This window comes from Abramis brama (genome assembly GCF_963993115.1).
Source record: "Abramis brama genome assembly, chromosome: 6".
Lineage (NCBI taxonomy): Eukaryota > Metazoa > Chordata > Actinopteri > Cypriniformes > Leuciscidae > Abramis > Abramis brama.
Window position 1 is genome coordinate 42,339,248 of NC_139968.1, and position 18,788 is coordinate 42,358,035.

At 42.0% G+C, this 18,788-nt stretch overlaps 1 protein-coding gene across 1 annotated transcript; it reads left to right on the forward strand.

Moving 5' to 3' along the window:
• Positions 1–5,272: 5,272 nt before the first annotated feature.
• Positions 5,273–18,408, forward strand: LOC311085946 (uncharacterized protein; the record flags this gene model as incomplete). Its single annotated transcript, XM_084118565.1, has 6 exons — positions 5,273–5,653; positions 8,810–8,979; positions 9,142–9,792; positions 13,888–14,196; positions 17,763–18,068; positions 18,404–18,408. Exons 3-6 carry the CDS (start codon positions 9,651–9,653, stop codon positions 18,406–18,408), a joined length of 762 nt encoding a protein of 253 aa, XP_083974691.1. The 5' UTR covers positions 5,273–5,653; positions 8,810–8,979; positions 9,142–9,650.
• Positions 18,409–18,788: the final 380 nt, after the last annotated feature.

An 18,788-nucleotide genomic window follows, 5' to 3' on the forward strand; every position in this document is an offset into this window, starting at 1 on the left:
GCACAAGCCCCTCCCACGACTGTTGATTGACACTGCAGTTTGAGCGTAGACCCGCCCCGAGTGAGCTGGACACAGTCCGCCAGTGTTTCGACGTCGGAGCAGCTGTAGACAAGAATGTCTCCTAAGCCAGTGGTTCCCAACCTTTTTTTGTCTGAGACCCCCTTTTTCCCAAGAAAATATTTTAGGGCCCCCCTTCACATTTAATGATATTATCGCTCTCGTAAGCTTGCCACAAGGATGACAAAAAAATTAGTTTTCAAACAAATGGTATGTTTATTAATATAACCAGTGTAAGAAAAAATGATGTGGACGTCGAAGATCTCAAAAATGAAGTTTATTACAGCATAGCAGTGGCAAGGTACACACAGCACTTTTCACCAGCGTCAGAATGAACCCAGAACATCCAAATCTTAAACCTTTTATCCTGTTCTTAATGTAAATGAAGTTGCTCTTGTTGCAACAGCTGTGATCTGTATGTTAATGAAGTTTTGACACCCCATTGACTGAGAAGGTTCTCTGTGTCCCACACCCAGTCCAATTCTACAATTGACTACCATTTGTTCAGGATGTGATCAACCCAAATGGCGAAGAAACAATATAACTTTACTTTCTTTCATCTCTATGATAATTAAGCCATTTTGGGGATGAGCTCATTCTAAAATATATTTTGGAGTGGAATCTGGGTCGAGGCAGACTACAATTTCTTACACCAGATATATTTATGCAAAAATAATAGCCTAAACTATTGAAAATACAATAACAAAAACATCAGTAGGCCATTTGTAATTATTTATTTACTCCTAAGTAGCCTATATATAAATTGGCCCTATTTGAAATGAAATAACAAAAATATCATAATTCAAACTATTGTGTGGGAAAAAAAGAATGGATATAGGCTATTACAAAATGACTGCTTTCTAATACTTGTATGTTATAATATACTATTATGTTATTTGTGAGGCTTTATCAGTCAGTGTGAGGATTGCTGATGGCAGTGAGTAATAATTTGGTCAATGCGTGGAGAGATCAGGGAAAGACGCATATCATCCTCAAGGGTCAGTCTGGCCCTGTTTTTGGTTTTAAGGGCTGTCATGGTTGAAAACCCAGCTTCACAACGGTAGGTGGTGCTGAAGGGTATCAACACCATTGCAGCTGTGTGACAGACTGGATGTTCTTCTGCAATTTCAGACCAGAATAATTACAAAGCGACCTCACTGAAACCTCAGGCTGGCATCAGAGGATATTTCTATAAGCTCTTCCAGAAGTCTTGATGGCAGAGGAGCTGGAAGCTTTGCTTCATTGTTGTCAGTGAAGGGGTTTCTGATCCACAGAAAATCAGCTGTTTGCTCCTCAGTTAGAGCTGGGAAATAACTATCAGATTTCTCCAGGACCTTTGATAGATGCACTGTTTATTTGATGTTGAATGATTTTAAAATTCAAATGTCTGTCTGCAATAAAAGCATGGGTGTGCTCGAACATGTCACTGATTCCGGAGGAGACACGGGTTTTCCACATGTGTAGTTTTCTTTTGAAAGCCTCAACTCATTCATGCTGCACCACAGTGTTTATGTTTGCACCTTGCATTGCTCTGTTAATTCATTTCACCGAATATGTCTGAAAGGTAGCTGAGTTGAGCGAGACATTTGTCGTTGTCCAAAAACTCAGCAAGGTCTGGTCTCTTGTCCGCAAGAAAGTCATGCAAATCCTCCCTCAGGCTGAACAGACGCATCAGCTCCCACCCTCTGGACAGCCACCTCACGTCAGTGTGCATCAGCAGGGTATGGTAATCAGCGCCTACCTCTTCGCAGAGCGCAGTGAATAACCGGGAGCTGGTGGCTCTGGCTTTCACAAAGTTCACGATTTTTACGGCCACATCTAAAACTCCATGGAGACTGGGTTCCATTTCTTTAGTAGCAAGCGCCTCTCTGTGCAGAAAGCAGTGCGTTGAAATTGCAAGGGGTGCAACACCTTTGATACGCTGAACTACCCCGGTCTGCCGGTCATCGCAGCAGCTCCATCAGTACAGACACAATACAGTCGCTCCAGTTTATCTCATTTGATCTCATGAAATTATCCAAAGTTTCAAAAATATTGTTTGCTGTCATCATGGTGTGCTGCTCTTTACAAAACAAAACATCTTCCGAAAAAAAGTGTTTCTTTATTTTCTCTCCTGCTAAAAAGAAGCTCACCATCTTCCACTCCACACAAAACATCTTTACACTGAAAATAAAGTGAATCCATCAACAGTCAAATAAGAGTCAGAAGTTAGAGGCCAAATACTAAATAACACACCAGTAGATACAGATATCTAATCCAATATTTCACTCTTCTGCTATTAGTTTTCATTCAGAGCCAGAATTCTCAACAGTCTCTCACGTGACACCTCTTTCACTTTCACATCACCTGTTGTTTACTGGAAAATCCCTGACTAAGCAAAAACTGCTCAGTGGCTGCACACTTCTCTTGTTGATCTTTATAGTCACAGTCACATAGGCCTTAAAAACACATATGGCTTGTATAGTATTCAAACTACTTCTACAATTGTTTTCTATAGAATAGATAAGATATTTTAAAGGAACACTCCACCGTTTTTTCATATTAAACTATGTTATTCCCTTAAATAAGACGAGTTGATACATACCTCTCTCGTCTCAGTGTGTGCACTCAATCGCTCTGGCGCGCGGTGACACTTTGATAGCACTTAGCTTAGCCCAGTTCATTCATTAGGGACCAAACAGAGACGAAGTTAGAAGCAACCAAACACCTCCACGTTTTCCCTATTTAAATACAGTTACACGAGTAGCTACACGACCAAGTATGGTGACACAAAATGAAACGTGGTGCTTTTCTAAGCGGGTAAAAAGGATAACTATAATGTATGGCAGAATAGCACTTGGGACTCGGGAGCACTTCGACTCGGCGCAGTAAAAAGTCATGCCTGAAAAATCCTCTCCCCCTCTCCCTCTCACTTCTGTCATTAGAACCAACGTGACTTTTTACTGCGCCGAGTCGAAGTGCTCCCGAGACCCAAGTGCTATTCCCGATGTGAGCTCACTCGTTCCTGATCTCTCAGTCCTCTGGCTCTGCTGTTTCTTCCTCCGAGGTTCCTGGGAGGAAGAGATAAGGAGGGCGTGAGGGGCAGGACCATTGTCTAAAAATTAAGCGGTCCGCGAGCGGAGAGAGAGGTGAGACTCAAACTCTTGCAGTGAGAACAGCTCATCTCAGTGAGCGCAGCTTCTGTGTGGGATTTCCCCAGACAGGTGACGCACTCACTGTGCTCATCAAATGGGTGCAGGGGTGCCCTGAACGTGCCAAACTTGTGGTGCAGCATTTGCAACAACGCCACATGAAATTTGCTCTTTTAGAAACGCTGAATGGCCACAGGGGAGATCGCTGAATCAGCTCAAGTGCAGAGTGCTGTCAATCCGCTTGCTTGCAGAGCGCCGATCAGTCAGCTTGATAGCAGGATAGGAATCTGAGTTCCTATGGCAGAATGTACGATGCAGCACGATTGAACCGTATTGATAAGGAACGTGTGTTAGTTTCAAAAGAGTTATTTTACTCAGATTTTCCAAAGTGTGGTAAAGTCTGCCACAAAAAAAGAGATCTCTTTATAAACTCAAGTATTTCTAGATAAAATTTTCAAAACACCAAATCTCTCTGGTAACCAAATGCAAATTTCTCTAAATGAACAATTATATAGGTTATTGTGTTTTCTCATTATTATTCGCTGATTAGTTTGGTTGTAACAATGCAGGCAAACATTATAAATGTTATTCACTGGTTTCAGGATCAAAATGGATGCTGCAATGGTTTTCATCTTAGTTTTATATTTACAGAAATGTGGTTAGATCTGTTGGGTGGATAAACAGCTTCTGCTGGATGTTTGGGGAACTTTTTTTTCTCTGAGTACGATAAACTCCTGCTTGTGCACTTTAAGAGTGCACGCTTTCACTGCATGATGTAGCCTCTTATAATGCAGTGTGAATTCCCCCAAACATCAAGATGAGGATAAAATCTGGATGAATTTTAATACTTTTTACACTTATGTCGTAAGACCATGTTAAGCAATATCACACGAGAAAGAGTGCTGTTTTTCCTGAACATCAGCATGATTGTAAATGTGATACTGATTTTATGTAACAGTTCAACAAACAAAAAGTTAACAGTCTTAGACACAATATTACATCTTAGACATAGTATTGTCTGTTTTTGGTCTGTTTCACAAAGAATATAGTTATATCATATAGGCTACAAACAAATCCACAGAAGAGCAGTCACGCGTCTCTGCGAAACACACACACAGCAGTGTTTTGTTTGAATCTGTATTTTTTAATGAATTGGGTGAGTCAAAGATGATTCAAAGACCCATTATTAAATACAGTCACTTGCTTTGTTCCTGAATCAGTCGGTTGTTTAGAACGAATCGGCTGAATTAATTATTAAGACAGTGACTTGCCGCCACATACTGGTAGTTTTAGTGTCATATTTAAAGTAAAATTTGTATATATATAAATTTTTTTTTTCATTTTTTTTTTCAAGTTGTATTCAAAACAATATCAACATTATTGGCACAGTATGTTCAGTGTGTTTAGTTTTCATGGACTTTTAGTTTGTTTTCATTCATCTTCTGTGTTCCTTGATCGTTTGCATCAGCTTTGTGTCATTAATCATCTTGTTTGAGTCACTATTTAAGTTCTCCCTTTACAGTCTGTCAGTCTGCACTATCTGTCTGTCTGCCTTTTGGGATTTACTACCAAACTTTGTCTGGAACAAAGACATTGTCTTCGACTGCCCTCACACACCCGTGACAGAAGACCGAATCAAGATATGGATAATGCAGCTCGATTTGCTGCTGTGGCTCTTGAGAGCACAGATTTTTTGTCTTTTCTTTAAAAAGTTTATTTATTTATTTCAGTGGTTAGTAACCTTTTGACTCCGACCTCGTCTACTCCGTGTGTTTCTCCGCACAGGACCCGAGCAGCCAGGACGCGATCATCCCTGGTTTCATTCACTCCGGCACCGACACAACACCATGGACCCTGGGTGATTCCACAGCGGAAGACGTGAGCCAGGACCAGAGCGAGGACCTCTCCGCCCCTCCCGGCCTTCGAGATCTCCACCCAGAACCGCTTCTCCCCTCTACGCGAGACGGAACGCGATGCTGTGATCATCGGCAGTTCCATCGTCCGGCATGTCAGGTAAAGGTAAGGTGCGCACTCACTGCTTTCCTGGTGCTCGTGTTCTTGATGTGGCTGCGCAGGTCCCCGAGATCCTGAACGGAGAAAAGCGCGTCGGAGCTGTCGTGCTGCACGCGGGAACGAACGACATCAGGCTGCGGCAGACGGAGGTTCTGAAGAAGGACTACAGGAGCCTGATCGAGACGGTACGCAGCACATCGCCTGAAACAACGATCATCGTGTCTGGACCGCTTCCCACGTACCGACTAGGACATGAAAGGTTCAGTAGATTATTTGCTCTAAATGAATGGTTAATGTCATGGTGTAATGAACAGAGACTTCTCTTTGTAAATAATTGGAATCTGTTCTGGGAGCGACCTAGGCTCTTCCGTGCTGATGGCCTTCACCCCAGCAGAATCGGAGCGGCTCTTCTGTCGGACAACATCTCCAAGACGTTGCACACCATATGACTAGTAAGTCAAAGTCCAAATCACACTCTTTGCTGTCCAAACTTAATTGATATAAGTACCAATGTAGAACATTATATTGAAACTGTGTCGATTCCTCGTTTAATGAGGTCAAACATTAAATCTACTGTAGGATCTAGGAAAAATCTAATTGTGATTAAACCAGAAAATCTCAATATTAGTGAACAAAAACAATTTCTAAAGCTAGGTCTTCTAAACATTAGATCGCTCACACCTAAGGCGGTTATTGTAAATGAAATGGTCACAGATAATAGTTTCGATGTACTTTGCCTTACTGAAACCTGGCTTAAACCAAATGATTATTTCGGTCTTAATGAGTCTACTCCACCAGGATACTGTTATAAGCATGAGCCCCGTCTGATTGGTCGTGGCGGCGGTGTTGCTACAGTCTATAGAGATATTCTTAATGTTACTCAGAAAACAGGTCACAGGTTTAAGTCGTTTGAAGTACTTGTGCTAAATGTTACTCTCTTAGATGTAAGAAAGAAATCCCTATTATCTCTAGCCTTGGCTACTGTATATTGTCCTCCAGGGCCCTATGCTGATTTCCTAAAAGAGTTTGCAGACTTTCTCTCAGATCTATTGGTCAATGTCGATAAAGCATTAATTGTTGGAGATTTTAACATACACGTAGATAACACAAATGATGCGTTAGGGGCTGCGTTTACAGATTTATTAAACTCCTTTGGGGTCAAGCAAAACATCACTGGTCCCACTCATCGTCTTAATCATATGCTAGATTTAATTATATCACATGGAACCAATCCAACCGATATAGATATTATACCGCAAAGTGATGAAGTCACTGACCATTACATGGTCACTTGCATACTACGTACTGATGAAATTTGTCACGTTGCGCCACGTTATCGACCAGGCAGAACAATCCTTCCAACAACTATAGATAGATTCTCAAATAGCTTACCTGATCTATCTCAGCTGCTCAGTGAACCCAAACAAACAGATGAACTAGAGGAAATGACTAGCACTATGAGCACCATTTTCTCTAATACATTAAACATTGTTGCACCAATTAGATTAAAAAAGGTTAGAGAGAAAACTAAAGCACCATGGTACAACAGTGCTACGCATGTTCTAAAGAGAGAAACCCGTAATTTAGAGCGTAAATGGAAACAAACTAATTTAGAGGTCTTTAGAATTGCGTGGAAAGACAGTATGTCACGTTATAAAAAGGCCCTAAAAGCAGCCAGGGCTGAGCATCTCCGCAAGCTAATAGAAAATAACCAAAATAATCCAAGGTTTTTATTTAACACCGTGGCTAGACTAACGAATAAACAGACGTCACCTGAGCAAAATATTCCGTTACAGTGTAGTAGTAATGATTTTATGAATTTCTTCACTGAGAAAATAGAAAGCATCAGAAACACAATTGTAAATGTTCAATCTTCAATCGTGCCTTATAATTCAGCCTCAATTATCACCCCGCAAGAACAATTACAGCTCTTTACAACTAAAGGACAGGAAGAGCTAAATAAACTTATCATTGCATCTAAACCAACAACATGTTTATTAGATCCAATACCCACTAAACTACTGAAAGAAGTGTTACCTGTAGTGGAAGAGCCTCTTCTCAATATTATTAACTCGTCTTTATCTTTAGGTCATGTTCCAAGAATATTCAAGTTGGCAGTTATAAAACCTCTTATTAAGAAACCACAATTAGATCATAATAACCTAGCAAATTTCAGACCCATTTCAAATCTTCCATTTATGTCTAAAATACTAGAAAAAGTTGTGTCCGCTCAATTGTGCTCTTTCTTGCAAGAAAATGATATCGATGAAAAATTTCAGTCAGGATTCAGGCCGCATCATAGCACAGAAACTGCACTCGTTAAAATTACAAATGATTTACTTCTAGCTTCTGACCAAGGCTGTATCTCAATACTAGTTTTACTCGATCTTAGTGCTGCGTTTGACACTATAGATCACAAAATACTCTTAGATAGACTACAAAATTACACTGGTGTTCAGGGACAGGCATTAAACTGGTTTAGATCGTACTTATCAGACCGCTACCATTTTGTCTGTTTAAATGGGGAAAAATCGAAGGTAACGTCAGTAAACTATGGAGTGCCGCAAGGATCTGTGTTAGGCCCTCTGCTATTTTCAATATATATGCTGCCACTTGGTAATATTATAAGAAAACATGGAATTAATTTCCACTGTTATGCTGATGACACTCAATTATATATTTCATCACGACCAGATGAAAAAGCTAAATTATCTAAATTGACAGAGTGTGTTAAAGATATAAAATACTGGATGACGTGTAATTTTCTGCTATTAAACTCAGATAAAACGGAGGTATTACTTATTGGTCAAAAAAACTGCCCACAAAACCTCTTACAATACAACTTTAATTTAGAAGGATGTCCTGTTACTTTATCCACTTACAGTAAAAGACCTGGGTGTTATATTAGACCGCAACTTGTCTTTCGAAAATCATATTTCATATGTTGCAAGAACAGCCTTTTTCCACCTTAGAAACATTGCTAAGCTACGTAACATGCTATCTATTTCTGATGCAGAAAAGTTAGTTCATGCATTCATGACCCCGAGACTAGATTACTGTAATGCTTTATTAGCTGGTTGTCCTGCATCCTCAATAAACAAGCTACAGTTAGTCCAAAATGCAGCTGCTAGAGTTCTTACTAGGTCAAGAAAATATGATCATATAACACCAATTCTATCATCTCTACATTGGTTACCTATAAAGTTCCGTATCAATTACAAAGTATTACTAATGACCTATAAAGCCCTAAATGGTTTAGCTCCTGGGTATTTAACGGAACTTCTATCGCCCTACAATCCATCGCGCTCTTTAAGATCACTAAATTCGAGGCTTCTGGTCATTCCTAGGATATCTAAGTCCACTAAAGGAGGGAGGGCGTTTTCACATTTAGCTCCTAAACTCTGGAATGGCCTTCCTGATATTGTTCGAGGCTCAGACTCGCTGTCCCAGTTTAAAACTGGATTAAAGATGCATCTCTTTAGCCAAGCATTCACATAATACTTACCTTTTATACTACAGTTGAATCAGATTGAATACATTAATATTATGAACAGCAGCTACGCTAATTATTTCCCATCTGCTTTTCTGTTGTTATCTCGGGACGCTAGTCCCGAGGTAAATACAGATCGTCAGCTCCAGTTTGTATCCAGCCTCCCATGGAAACTACAGATGCCCCAACACCCATGCAGAGACGACTCGAAGCCTGTGAAGAGACGACTCGAAGCCTGTGAAGAGACGACTCGACGCCTGTGAAGAGACGACTCGATGCTGGCGATATGTTTATGCCCTAAATTAATACATGATTAACTAACTGTATTTTTCTATGTACATTTCTGAAATGCACTTTCTGTAAAGCTGCTTTGAAACAATATGTATTGTGAAAAGCGCTATACAAATAAATTTGAATTGAATTGATTTGAATTTATCTCGCCATCACCAGCCCCTACGACGATGAGACCCTGGAGTCACTGTTCTGGATCAGGGTAAATTACCATCATCCTGTCGACCTCACCGACACCACCGGTCAGAACTGGAAAGAAGCCATCATCCGGTGTCTGGAGAGCGTCCTTCCCTGATCCAGAACACAGCCAGACCCAGAGCCTGAATCACCACCATCGACCGCGAAGAAATAGTGTGAGTCCCCCGCAGACGGAGAGCTACCCCCCGCCTTCTGGGGTCTTCTGCGGTGCAGTCTTTGGTGTACAGGGAGAAGAGCAGTGGAGAGAACGCACCCCTGGGGGGCGCCAGTGCTGATTATGCAGGTGCTGGATGAGGATTTTGACTGTCGGTCAGGAAGCTGGTGATCCACTGACAGATGGAGGTGGGCACAGGGAGCTGGGTTCATTTGGACAGGAGGATGTTTGGTATGATGGTGTTGAAGGCCGAGCTGAAGTCCACATACAGGATCCTCACATAAGTGCCTGGTTTGTCCAGATGTTTTAGGTTATAATGCAGTCCCAAGTTGACTGCATCATCCACAGACCTGTTTGCTCGATAAGCAAACTGTCCAGCAAGGGTCCAGTGAGGTCCTCCAGGTGGGCCAGCACCAGTCTTTCAAATGACTTCATGACCACAGATGTTAAGGCAACAGGTCAGTAGTCATTCAGTCCAGTGATTTTGGGTTTATTTGGGACGGGGATGATGGTGGAGCGTTTGAAGCAGGAAGAAACTTCATACAGCTCTAGTGATCTGTTGAAGATCTGTGTGAAGATAGGGGCCAGAAGGCGGACTTTATGTTGACAGAAGCTGTTAGGCGAGAATTTCAATGTGACGCTTCAGTTAGCACTGGCCAGATGGTGGCGCTATGTCTATAACTACTGTTGTGGCAAAAACAATAATTAAACAATCATCATCACTGCATAAGAGACATCAAGAATCAAATTGTATTTTAAAAGATATTTATTCTCTTGCAAGAGGCTTTTCTCTTTAGTCACAAAATCACAGCAGCTACCCTGTGACGTGAGCAAGACCTGACACCCAGCCCAGGAAATGTCCTTCTTATACTCCTTCTTCAAGGTTTTTCCTCTAGTTTTCCACTCACCCAGCATGGCCAAATCTAGCTGAACCATTTGTCTTACTGTGTGTGTCTTGCTTACACCAGGTGCACAAACATACATAAATTCCAGAAGAGAAACAAATGCTTAAAACCACACAATGTCTAAGAAAGTTAATGAAAAAAAATATATATATATACATTTTTCTACAACACTACTTTTAGGCATATATGTGTCTTCGGGCCAGGGCATTTATTAAACGTTTGAAGTGTGGGGGAGATTGGACATTGTATGCTTGAGTTACAACAACTTCCTGTTTTATGCCGATAATAGCATGCTTTAGCACTTACCTAAGCACATGTGTTTCAACTAGAGTTTTAAAAGAGTTATTTGGCTCAGATTGACCAAAATACCAAAGTCTGCAATCAGGGCTGGACTGGGACAAAAAAATCGGCCCGGGCATTTTGGCCCAGACTGGCCCACTATATGATCATAAACACCACCCATCTTTGCACGCCCTTAAATATATGCATACCATCTCCTATTCCTTAAAACCACTAATGCCAGGTAATGAGTGAGTATAGGAACAAGTGAGAGTTAACAGATGAAATAAGTAAAAATTTGACATTTATTAATACAGTTGAACTTATACTCCACAGTGATGAATCCTAAAACAAGCTATAAGCTGCATTGGCATAGCAATACCAGTGTTTCTTACAGGATTTTTGGTAAAACTGTGGTGGGTGACCTCGGTCCTTCTAGGGGGGTTTGGGGGCATGTTCCCCCATAAGAAAATTTTGTGCATTTTATTGTTAAATTCATCAATCTGGTGCACTTTGAGAGTTCAAAATTAAAAGCTCCAACCCATATTCAGTGTGCAAATTAAACAAAGAAAAATTCAAACCTCTTCTAGTTACAGTGTCTATTTACATTACACTACATAATAATAGTTATAACATTAATCGTATGACAATAATAGCCATATTTTGTAAAACAAATGCACTAAAAAATAAAGGAAACTTTCATAATTAGTTTTGTACCAATTTCTATACTTGAAAGAGATAAGCACATGATCTTTTATTTTGACGCAAACTGCATCAAGCTTTTATTTTGGCGGAAAACATGGTTTACAAACGCGTCTCGTTAAATTTCTAGTGAACTGCGGTAATCGTCAACTATGCAGATGTGGAAATAATCTGTAACTGGGTAATGGGTTCCTACACTCATGACATGGCCTAAGTGTTTTGAAAGTAGTTCTGCTTACCGCAGACTCTACACTCTCTCATCTCTCTCCTGATCCTCCTCACTATCCTCATCATCACAGGAGCTGATAAAGGTCAGAAAACATATATTTTGACACATTTTACAGTGTCTGCTTTAAGGGCCTGTTTCTATTTTTTCACGCTATTTCTCTGCACATTCCTTGCGTTTCTTCTCCATTTCGCTGACTATTTTGACAGATACACACTGACACTGCTGCACGCTCGCTCACTCGTTTAAAGTTGTGATTGGGCCAGCCCAGTGTCAATCAAGAAAAGAACCAATGGGCCGCTGATCTACGTGTTTCATGGTCTGGTTCTGGACTTTTTTTGACCAATGCATTACACCGGCACAAACCCAGCACCGCCAATTAAGCAAAACAAAACAAAATGAATGGGCCGCCGATGTACACATTTTATGGGCCGTAAAAAAAATAAAATAAAATAATAATAATAAAAATTATGTATGAGTATGAGATGTATCGGCCCAAAAAGCACGTCGGCCCACCGGGAAAATGCCCGGTATGCCCGATGGCCAGTCCAGCCCTGTCTGCAATCAAAATATCTGATTGTGAACTCAAGCTTTTCTCATAAAATTTTCCAAAGACCAAAACTTTCTGGTAACCAAATGCTAATTTCTCTAAATGAACAATTACATTTACAGGTTACTGTGTTCCTTTAACTCTGACTCTTGTTGTAGCAACACAAGCAAAGATTACTTAATGACGTAATTTACTGGCTTTTGCGTCAAATGAATCCTGCAATGGTTTTTCTCTTTTATTTTATCTGTACAAACATCTGTGTGTCTGGTTTGATCTGTCGGTGGATAAACAGCTTCTGCTGGATGTTTGTCGTCTCTGTGTGTGTCAGTAGTTTGTGGCTGAAGCGTTTCTTCATTTTCTCTCCTGCTAATAAGAAGGTCACAATCTTCCACTCCACACAAAACATCTTTACACTGAAATAAAGTGAATCTATCAACAGTCAAATAAGAGTCACAGGTCAGAGGTCAAATATGATTGACAGCTCACAGCACTAAATAACACACCAGTAGATACAGATATCTAATCCAATATTTCACTCTTCTGCTATTAGTTTTCATTCAGGGCCAGAATTCATTTGAAAATGTAAGATCAGCAAAAGCTTGTTGATTTTCGTGATGTTAAAGGAGACGGATGTGTGAGCGGAAACTAACTGAGGTTGGGGGAGGATTCACACACAACCAGATAAATATCTCAGTTCAGTCTTTTGGCGCTTTTCCACTGCATGGTACGGCTCGGTTCGACTCGGCGCGGAACGGTTCGGCTCGCTTCGCTTTTCCACTGCGTGGTACGACTCGACTCGGTACGGCACGGTTCGGTTCGCTTTAGCTCGGTTGCTTTTCCACTGCAGTTAGTACCGCTTCAAAGTGGGTGGGACTGATCGTTATAGTTGCTGTCTCTACTGCCATGATATCATCATTAAATGCAAATTTTTCATTCCGTGTTTCCCCATCCACTCCTCGGCAACCAACGAGAGGAACGTCTGCACCTCGTCCACTGACCACGATTCAGCCATTTCTTTTTTTGAAGTTTATACTCTCTCTTTTTTTTCTCTTTTTTTTTAAAGCAAATACTTTTAAAACAGGCGCTACAGCGCTGGCTGTTATCTACTGGCTATTTAAATCTAGCGGGTTTAGTGTCTCGTGTCGTAAATACAATGACGCTGGTAGTGATGATTCTGTCTGACCAATCAGTGATCTGCAGTGTTTTCACGTCACATTTTAGTATCGGTACGGTACGCTTGGAACCTCAACAGAGGTGGTACCATTTAAAGCGAGCCGAAGCGAGCCGTACCGTACCGTACCATGCAGTGGAAATGCGCCAAAAGTGAGCCGTACCGAACCGAGCCGTACCGTACCATGCAGTGGAAAAGCGCCAAAGCGTGCCGTACCGAACCGAGCCGTACCGTACCATGCAGTGGAAAAGCGCCATTTCAGATCAATCTGAGTGTTTCAGACATTAAGAGTTACTATCGTGGACTTTTCAGTGAACCGATGAAGAAAATGTTTCTCAAATTAGTTTTGCTCTGTTTGTGTTTGTGGCGTCTGGATGGTGAGTTTTAAATGTGTTTTTCTGGTTTCAGTTGTTTCTGTTCTAATGTGATAAATTACTGGTTAAATTAGTCAGAAAGGATTAACATTCACTGTTATTCTTGTATAGAAATGTGTGATTTTGAGATCTTATTGAGATTAAAGTCGATCTTTTTAATGCATTTATTGATTATATAAAACTGTTTTAACTATTTCTCATTTTCATTCATCATCTTTTGTCTTTGTACTGCTGCAGAATATTAATCACTTCACATTTACACGATTAAAAGTATTTTAGTGAAGCTTCATCAAACCAACATCAAGTGATTTTAAAGCTTTAATCTGTGAAAAACTCTGTTCTTCAGGAGGGTTTGGTGTGTCAGTGTCAGTGATGGAGGGAGATTCAGTCTCTATAAACTCTGATCTTACTGAAATGAAGGATGATGATGTGATTCAGTGGAGGTTTATAAACACTTTAATAGCAGAAATCAATGTAACGGCTGACAGAATCACTGTATATGATGATGTTCTTGATGGGAGATTCAGAGACAGACTGAAGCTGGACAAACAAACTGGATCTCTGACCATCACAGACACCAGAGCTGATCATACTGGAGATTATAAACTACAGATCAACAGTGACACGATCAAGAGGCTCAGGCTCCGTGTCTACAGTGAGTAAACCTTTTGAGTGATACGGTCCCACATTTGGGATTTGGAATGTTCAGTGATGTCACATAACTGTCAGATTCAAACTCTTCAGACGATTTGAACTGCGGCGCAAACAAACATGGCGGCGCCATCTCACATTTTAAATCAAGATCATGACGGTTCGCCATGGAAACAATAATGGGGAAACGTTCTAAAATAAATGTCACCTTGATAAACTCACCCAGTCAGAATCACGTGTGAAAGGGTTAAATAGCCTATTGGTTTCACCTGTTTTTAATGACGAAAATTAAATTAAACTCCAATTTTTTCTTTTCGTTGTTTTATGATTTCAGTCACTCTAAACTCTGATCTTAGTAATAGTAGTTTATAGTAATCGTCAGGATTTTTAAATGTATGTAATGTTTGGTAGAGAGCAAACGCAGTGTTGATAGAGCCGGGCTAATATGATCACACTTCCTGGTTCTAGTAAGAGCTCGAGCTGCTGGAGTTTGCTTGGTAACGCTTTAGATTACAGCCCGCAAAGAACTGCATATTTAAAACTAATTTACAGTGTAACTTTCTGTAATTTTAGTGTACCTACAACATGTAAAGTTTTACGAATAAAGGTGTAATGATTCATGTTTGTGTTCCTCTGTCTTATCCCGTGTTTAGCAGTTCCCCGTTCCTGTGCAGTTCCTGTTCCTATGTCCTGTTTACCTAGTCTGAGTTTGTCTAGTTTTGGGTTTATTTAATAAAGTTTGCTGCACGTGGATCCTGCTTCCTCCTATCATTCAACCCCAACGTAACAGAAGAACTCACCACAACAGGGATCCAGCAATTTGTATTTTTCGCCTCAGCCAGGGTGACCGTCTGATCGAAGATCAGTTTTGTGGGCTTTGTCATGGGGTGGATTTTAATGATGAGGTTTTGAAAGATATGTTTTGCTATGGGCTTAAGGACAATCTTGACTACCTCATGCCTGACAACACCCCTCAATGGACACTAATTCAATATATTGACATGGCCCTTTTATTGAGCGGTTCGTCCTTGACTGTGGGCTTTACGAAGGAGGAGCTCCACAAGCCCACAATATCTCCTAAGCCTGAGTTTCTTCATGTCAGTCCTGCCAAACCTGAGCTTTACATCACTTCTACCGATCCAGAGACTGTTCACGTCATGTCCGCCGATCCAGAGACTGTTCACGTCACGTCTTCCAAGCCAGTTTCTCCGGACAAGATGGCCACCGCCGAGCCAGTGTCTCCGGACAAGATGGCCAACACCACGTTGCCCGAGCCCTCAGCAGAGATGGCCGCCATGCCTGAACCTGAGCCCTCAGCAAAGATGGCCGCCGCTACGTCGCCTGAGCCCTCAGCAGAGATCTCCTGATAGGACCATGAGGGCCACGCCGCCATGGTCTCCTGAACTGTCTGGTCCTCCCTGGCCGCCTGAAGGGTCGTCTCCTCCCTGGCCGCCTGAAGGGTCGTCTCCTCCCTGGCCCCCTGAAGGGTCGTCTCCTCCCTGGCCGCCTGAAGGGTCGTCTCCGCCCTGGACCCCTGAAGGGTCGTCTCCTCCCTGGCCCCCTGAAGGGTCGTCTCCTCCCTGGCCCCCTGAAGGGTCGTCTCCGCCCTGGCCACCTGAAGGGTCGTCTCCGCCCTGGACCCCTGAAGGGTCGTCTCCTCCCTGGCCGCCTGAAGGGTCGTCTCCTCCCTGGCCCCCTGAAGGGTCGTCACCTCCCTGGCCCCCTGAAGGGTCGTCTCCTCCCTGGCCCCCTGAAGGGTCGTCTCCGCCCTGGCCGCCTGAAGGGTCGTCTCCGCCCTGGACCCCTGAAGGGTCGTCTCCTCCCTGGCCGCCTGAAGGGTCGTCTCCTCCCTGGCCGCCTGAAGGGTCGTCTCCTCCCTGGCCGCCTGAAGGGTCGTCTCCGCCCTGGCCGCCTGAAGGGTCGTCTCCGCCCTGGACCCCTGAAGGGTCGTCTCCGCCCTGGCCCCCTGAAGGGTCGTCTCCGCCTTGGCCGCCTGAAGGGTCGTCTCCGCCCTGGCCGCCTGAAGGGTCGTCTCCGCCCTGGACCCCTGAAGGGTCGTCTCCGCCCTGGCCCCCTGAAGGGTCGTCTCCTCCCTGGCCCCCTGAAGGGTCATCTCCTCCCTGGCCGCCTGAAGGGTCGTCTCCGCCCTGGACCCCTGAAGGGTCGTCTCCTCCCTGGCCCCCTGGAGGGTCGTCTCCTCCCTGGCCGCCTGGAGGGTCGTCTCCGCCCTGGACCCCTGAAGGGTCGTCTCCTCCTTGGCCCCCTGAAGGGTCGTCTCCTCCCTGGCCGCCTGAAGGGTTGTCTCCTCCCTGGACCCCTGAAGGGTCGTCTCCTCCCTGGCCGCCTGAAGGGTCGTCTCCTCCCTGGCCCCCTGAAGGGTCGTCTCTGCCCTGTCCGCCTGAAGGGTCGTCTCCGCCCTGGACCCCTGAAGGGTCGTCTCCTCCCTGGACCCCTGAAGGGTCGTCTCCTCCCTGGCCGCCTAAAGGGTCGTCTCCGCCCTGGTTGCCTGCACTGCCTGCTCTGCCCTGGTCGCCTGGTTCCCCGTTATGTTGATTAGTCTCCCCAGGTGTTTCTGATTAACCATGCCCCCTTGTTATCTTGTTTAGCTTGTTTACCTATGTATTTAAGCCCTGTGTCTAGTTTCAGTCTTGGTGAGTTCTTGTTCTTGTATGTTGGCTGTTTGGTTCCTGTGTCCTGTTTACCTAGTCTGAGTTTGTCTAGTTTTGGGTTTATTTAATAAAGTTTGCTGCACGTGGATCCTGCTTCCTCCTATCATTCAACCCCAACGTAGCAAAAGGGGTAATAACCAGAAGAATTAACAAATGATTTATTCTGTCGGTATTTTAGAACTAAGCGTTACTTATTCTACTATTATAATACAACAATCTTACATTTTAGCAATTTAGCGAGAACATGCAAACCTTTTTGTAATAACAGTATACCAATACATAATACATAATACATAATACTGGAGAAATATACTCTTGTTCATGTACTTACAGGGTAAGTGTGACTTCTGCGGGCTGGACATTTAAGTGGTGCTTGTTACTCTTTTGTTCCATTAAGTAAATACTAACACTTTATTTTCTTTTTTCTCCTCTATTCTATATCTATTTAAAAACTTGGTTGGTGAGTTTTAAATGTGTTTTTATGACTTCAGTTGTTTTTGTTCAGGTACCATGTGATAAATTACTGGTTAAATTAGTCAGAGAGGATTAACATTCACTTTTATTCTCATATAGAAATAATTGAACTGTGATTTTACTGTCAGATCAAGTTTGAATTCAGCTCGAAACTCAGTTATTATGGATTGATTAAATAAAATAATATAAATATGAAGCTCAGATACTCAACAGCATTAGTTTTAGTGTGACATTAAACATTAAAGTAAAAGTGTCTTTTTTAGTTATTGTTCCATATATAAATCTATTTCTCTTTTCATTCATCATCTTTTGCTGCAGAATATTATTAATTTCACATTTACATGATTAAAAGTATTTTAGTGAAGCTTCATCAAACCAACATCAAGTGATTTTAAAGCTTTAATCTGTGAAAAACTCTGTTCTTCAGGAGTGTTTGGTAAATATCCGTTTGTGATGGAGGGAGATTCAGTCACTATAAACTCTCCTCTCACTGAAATGAAGGATGATGATGAGATTCAGTGGTGGTTTAAAAACACTGTAATAGTTGGAATCAATGAAACGGCCGACAGAATCACTGTATATGATGATGTTCTTGATGGGAGATTCAGAGACAGACTGAAGCTGGACAATCAAACTGGATCTCTGACCATCACAAACACCAGAACTGAACATAATGGACGTTATGAACTACAGATCAACAGTGTGAGCAGGATTTTCAGGCTCATTGTCACTGGTGAGTTAAATATCAGTTTGACTTGTTTTATATTTTAATCAGCACAAATATACAATTATTAATTCAAACTCAGTTTGTTTCTGGCGTTTAATGATGATATTCATTTAAATTTTAACTTTTAAAATATTTACTTTTATAAACCATCAAGTGATTGTCTTAATCTGTGATGAACCCTGTTTCTGTTTGTGTGTGTGTGTGTGTGTTTGTGTCTCTGTGTGTGTGTGTGTGTGTGTGTGTGTGCGTGTGCGTGCGTGCGCGTGTTTGGTGATTCAGGACTGGAGTCAGTGATTGAGGGAGATTCATTCTCTCTAAACTCTGATCTTACTGAAATGAAGGATGATGATGTGATTCAGTGGATATTTGGATATAAAAACACTTTAATAGCAGAAATCAATAAACGGGCCGACAGAATCACTGTATATGATGATGTTCTTGATGGGAGATTCAGAGACAGACTGAAGCTGGACAAACAAACTGGATCTCTGACCATCACAAACACCACAACTGAACATGCTGGATATTATAAACTACAGATCAACAGTGAGAGAAAGAGATTCAGTCTCTCTGTCATTGGTGAGTTAAAAAACGTTTACACCTGTTTTTAATGACAAAATTTTTAATTAATTCATACAACATTTTGTTTTGGTTACTTTATATTGTTTATTTCAACTATTTAAACTATTTAGTAAACCATTATAAAGTGATTTAACAGTATTAATC